This window comes from Macaca fascicularis, chromosome 19 (genome assembly GCF_037993035.2).
Source record: "Macaca fascicularis isolate 582-1 chromosome 19, T2T-MFA8v1.1".
In the NCBI taxonomy this organism is placed as follows: domain Eukaryota; kingdom Metazoa; phylum Chordata; class Mammalia; order Primates; family Cercopithecidae; genus Macaca; species Macaca fascicularis.
In genome coordinates, this window is record NC_088393.1 from 58,671,388 (window position 1) to 58,676,713 (window position 5,326).

Consider the following 5,326-nt stretch of genomic DNA (forward strand, 5'->3'; position numbering starts at 1 on the left):
CAGATGAGCATACTGAGGCTCAGGGTGTGGGGGAAGCCCTGAGCCCAAGATCACACAGTCATAATCCAGTGTTTCAACTAGAGCTTCGACCTGTGCCTGTCTGCTGTGTAAACTCAAGCTTTCCTCAACCCCAGACCTCTCTTCTCTGTCTGCACCTCACCCTTGGAGGTCATTTTCAAGCTCAAAGACATAAATAGTATCTAAATTATTTTTTGTACTTTTTTTGTAGAGACAAGGTCTCATCGTGTTATCCAGGCTGGTCTGGAACTCCTGGGCTTACATAGTCTTCCTGTCTCTCCCAAAGTGCTGGGGCTAGAAAAGTCAGCCACTGCACCCCGCTGGCATCTAAATTCTAATGGCTCCCACATGCCCGTATCCAGCCAGGAACCCCTCTTGTCATTTTTGTTTGTTTTTGAGACACAGCCTCACTCTGTCACCCAGGCTGGAGTGCTGTGGTGCGATCTTGCCTCACTGTAACCCCCGTCTACTGGGTTCGAGCAATTCTCCTGCCTCAGTTTCCCGAGTAGCTAGGATTACAGGCACTTGCAACCACACCCAGCTAATTTTTGTATTTTTAGTGGAGATGGGGTTTTACCATGTTGGCCAGGCTGGTCTCGAACTCATGACCTCAGGTGATCCACCCACCTCAGCCTTCCAAAGGGCTGGGATTACAGGTGTGAGCCACTGTGCCGGGCTCCCCTCCTGTAATCTTGCTGCTAGTATCCAGCTGCCTTAGTGAAGTCTCCCCGGGATTTCTTACAGGCATTTCAAAGGCAAAGTGACCAACCCCGAGCTCCTGGTCTCACCCCAAACCTGCTCTCCTGCATCAGTGCACAGCAACTCCAGCTTCCATCGGTTCAAAAGTCCTGCAGTCACCCCGACACTGCTCCCCACTCACCTCACACATCCAGCCCAGCAGCAAATGTTGCCAGCTCCACCTTGACCCTGGAATCTGCTTCCTACCACCTCCTCTGCCATCACCCTGGTCCCCATCCCCATCACTGCCCACCTGGGTTCCTGCAGCAGCCTCCTCCCGGCCTCCTGCTTCCATCCCACCCCTCTCAGTCTAGTCTCAACCTTAAAGTCACAGTGATTGTTAAGACCTAAGTCAGATATTGTTCCTCCTCTGCTCAACAGTCTTTTGTAACTCCCATCTTACAGGAAAGGCCAGGAGAGTGTGCACTATGACTCACAGGGTCCTGCTCTTTCTGCCCGCTTCCCTCTCTGCCTTTACCTCTCACCTCTCTCCCCAATGCCCACATAGCTCCAGCCACACCGGCCTCCCTGCTGTTCCTTGAGCATTCCAGGCACCGTCCTGACTCAGGACCTTTGCACAAGCTGCTGGTTCTGCCTGAAGGGTACTTCCTCCAGATACGTATGTACCTCACTTTGTCATCTCCTCCAAATCTTTGCTCATACGTTATATTCTTTTTTTTTTTTTTTGAGACAGAGTCTTACCCTGTTGCCCATGCTTAGTGCAATATTGTGATCTTGGCTCACTGCAACCTCTGCCCCCCAGGTTAAAGTGATTCTCCTGTCCTAGCCTCCCGAGTAGCTGGGATTACATGTGTGTGCTACCACGCCCAGCTAATTTTTTGTGTGTTTTTAGTAGAAATGGAGTTTCCCCACGTTGGCCAGGCTGGTCTCGAACTCTTGACCTTAGGTGATCCTCCCGCCTTGGCCTCCCAAAGTGTTGAGATTACAGGTGTGAGCCACCGAGCCTGGCCAAATGTTACATTCTCACTGTGGTCTTCCCTGACCACCCCGTTCAGTGTACCAGTGGCCCCTTTCTGCTTTCTCTCTTGTCTCTCACATTCCCAATTCTCCTTAATTTGATTTTTTTTTTTTTTTTCCAAAGAGATAGAATCTCACTCTGTCGCCCAGGCTGGAGTGCAGTGGCCTGATCTCAGCTCACCGCAACCTCCAATGTCCCAGGTTCAAGTGATTCTCAGCCTCCCAAATATCTAGGATTACAGGAGTGAGCCACCATGCCTGGCCAATTTTTATATTTTTAGTAGAGACAGGGTTTCGCCATGTTGAGCAGGCTGGTCTCAAACTCCTGACCTCAGGTGTTCTACCTGCCTTAACCTCCCAATGTGCTGGGATTACAGGCATGAAAATTTTTAATTATTTATTTTTTGTAGAGACTGGGTCTCACTATGTTGGTCACCTTGGACTGGAACTCCTAACTTCAACCAGTCCTTCTGCTTCAGCCTCACAAAGTGCTGTGATTACAGGCATGAGCCTCCATACCTGCCCCCTCCACTTTATTTATTATTTTTCCATAACACTGGTAGTCTTCTAAAGCAGTATATCATGAGTTAATTTATTATATGTATTACACCTGACATCTCTCACGGGGATGTAAGTTCCATGAGGGCTTGTTTTGTTACATGAGTTATCTCTGGTACTTAGAACAATATTATTGTGTCCAGTGAGCTGAGATCGTGCCGTTGCACTCCAGCCTGGGTAACGCAGTGAGACTCTGTCGAAGAAGAAGAAGAAGGAGAAGGAGAAGGAGGAGGAGGAGGAGGAGGAGGAGGAGGAGGAGGAGGAGGAGGAGAAGGAGAAGGAGAAGGAGAAGGAGAAGGAGAAGGAGAAGGAGAAGAACAAGAAGGAGAAAGAACAGTGTTAATGGATCATAAAAGCATTCAGGCTGGGCTCAATGGCCCACTCTTGTAATCCCAGCACTCTGGGAGGCCAAGGTGGGAGGATCACTTGAAGCCAGGAGTTGAAGACCAGCCTAGGCAACACAGCAAGACCCCATCTCTACAAAAAAGAAAATTAAGGCCAGGCACAGTGGCTCACACCTGTAATCCTAGCATTTTGGAGGCTGAGGTGGGCAGATCACGAGGTCAGGAGTTGGAGACAAGCCTGGCCAAAATCATAAAACCCCATCTCTACTGAAAACACAAAAATTAGCCAGGCGTGGTGGCGTGTGCCTGTAGTTCCAGCTACTTGGGAGGCTGAGGCAGCAGAATTGCTTAAACCTGGTAGGCGGAGGTTGCAGTGAGCTGAGATCAGGTCACTGCATTCCAGCCTGGGAGACAGAGAAAGACTGCATCCCCCCCCAAAAAAAAATTTAAAAAATTAGCCGGCCATGGGGGTAAGTATCTGTAGTCCCAGCTACTCCAGGAGGCTGAGGTGGGAGGATCTCTTGAGCCTAGGAGGTGGTGGCTGCAGTGAGCTGTGATTGTACCTTTGTACTCCAGCCTGGGTGACAGAGCATGACGCTGTCTCTAAAAGAAGAATAATAATAAGCATTCCATAAAAGTTATGAAATGGAGAAATCATGAGAGGGGGGTCTTGGAGGGGACCAGGGACTGCAGTGACAGGCAACCTGGGGCCCTGACACGTGATCACTCTTGTTTCAGGAAGATGAATGCTTCCAGATGCCTGTCTGAGGAGGTGGGGTCCCTCCGCCCGCTGACCGTGGCTGTCCTGTCTGCGTCCTTTGTCGTCGGAGTGCTGGGCAACGGGCTGGTGCTGGGGATGACTGTCTTCCGCATGGCCCGCACGGTCTCCACCGTCTGCTTCTTCCACCTGGCCCTTGCCGATTTCATGCTCTCACTGTCTCTGCCCATTGCCATGTACTATATTGCCTCCAAGCAGTGGTTCCTCGGAGAGTGGGCCTGCAAACTCTACATCACCTTTGTGTTCCTCGGCTATTTTGCCAGTAACTGCCTCCTGGTCCTCATCTCTGTGGACCGTTGCATCTCTGTCCTCTACCCTGTCTGGGCCCTGAACCACCGCACTGTGCAGCGGGCAAGCTGGCTGGCCTTCGGGGTGTGGCTCCTGGCCGCCGTCTTGTGCTCTGCACACATGAAATTCCGGACAACCAGAAAATGGAATGGCTGTACGCACTGCTACTTGGAGTTCAACTCGGAGAATGAGACTGCCCAGATTTGGATTGAAGGGGTCGTGGAGAGCCACATTATAGGCAGCATTGGCCACGTCCTGCTGGGCTTCCTTGGGCCCTTAGCAATCATAGGCACCTGCGCCCACCTCATCCGGGCCAAGCTCTTGCGGGACGGCTGGGTCCACGCCAACCGGCCCAAGAGGCTGCTGCTGGTGCTGGTGAGCGCTTTCTTTATCTGCTGGTCCCCGTTTAACGTGGTGCTGTTGGTCCATCTGTGGCGACGGGTGATGCTCAAGGAACTCTACCACCCCCGGATGCTGCTCATCCTCCAGGCTACCTTTGCCTTGGGCTGTGTCAACAGCAGCCTCAACCCCTTCCTCTACGTCTTCATTGGCAGAGATTTCCAAGAAAAGTTTTTCCAGTCTTTGCCTTCTGCCCTGGCCAGGGCGTTTGGAGAGGAGTTTCTCAGTCATCCTGTCCCTGCGGCAAAGGCCCCCGGGAACGATGGAAGCCTTCAGCTGGGAGCTGGAAGCCGTCTTTCTTAGTTTGCTTGCGGCCTCTTACCTTGACTGGCTTCTAAAACCCTGCCCAATCCTGCCTCTTCCTTCAGGAAGTCTTCCAGCAACTCCTCGTCTAAAGCTCTGTGGTAGAGACAGCTACTTATTCCCCAGTGTCCATTCTTCCCCCTCCCCCCTCCCTTTTTTTTTTTTTGAGATAGAGTCTTGCTCTGTCGCCAGGCTGGAGGGCAGTGGCGCGATCTCGGCTTACTGGAACCTCCGACGTTCTCGTTCAAGCAATTCTGCCTCAGCCTCCCCAGTGGCTGGAATTACAGGCACGTGCCACCACGCCCAGATAATTTCTGTGTATTTTTTAGTAGAGACGGGGTTTAACCATTTTGGCCAGGATGGTCTCGATCTCCTGACCTTGTGATCCACCTGCCTTGGCCTCCCAAAGGGCTAGGATTACAGGCGTGAGCCACTGCGTCTGGCCCATTCTTCCCTTTCTTTTTCTTTTTTTATTTTTTGAAGACGGGGTCTGATTTTGTCACCCAGGCTGGAGCGCAGTGGCACAATCTCGGCTCACTGCAGCCTTGACCTTCAGGGCTCAAGCCATTCTCCTGCCTCAGCACTCCCCACGCCCCACTCTGCCTAGTAGCTAGGACTATAAACATGTGCTATCTGGGTAATTTGTAGACACGGGGTTTCATCATGTTGCCCAGGTTGGTCTCAAACTCCTGAGTTCAAGTGATCCTCCAGCCTCAGCTCCCCAAACTGCTGGGATTACAGGTGTGATCCACAGCACCTAGCCTCCTCTCTCTATGTAGTAAAACTCCTGTGTTCTAATGAGGCACGTGGTTAACTAGAAAAAAGGAAAGACTACATTTCCCAGTATCCTTTGCATGTAGTTCCAACCATGTGACTGCTTTCTGACCAATAGGATGTAAGTGGCAGCAGCAGCAATCAATGT

At 51.4% G+C, this 5,326-nt stretch overlaps 1 protein-coding gene across 1 annotated transcript; it reads left to right on the forward strand.

Annotated features, from left to right (window-relative positions):
- Positions 1-2,741: 2,741 nt before the first annotated feature.
- Positions 2,742-4,609, forward strand: GPR32 (G protein-coupled receptor 32). Its single transcript, XM_015441045.3, is given in 2 exon segments — positions 2,742-4,326; positions 4,329-4,609. Coding segments are annotated over 2 exon segments (1,161 nt in total). The 5' UTR covers positions 2,742-3,276; the 3' UTR covers positions 4,440-4,609.
- The last annotated feature ends 717 nt before the right edge of the window (positions 4,610-5,326 follow it).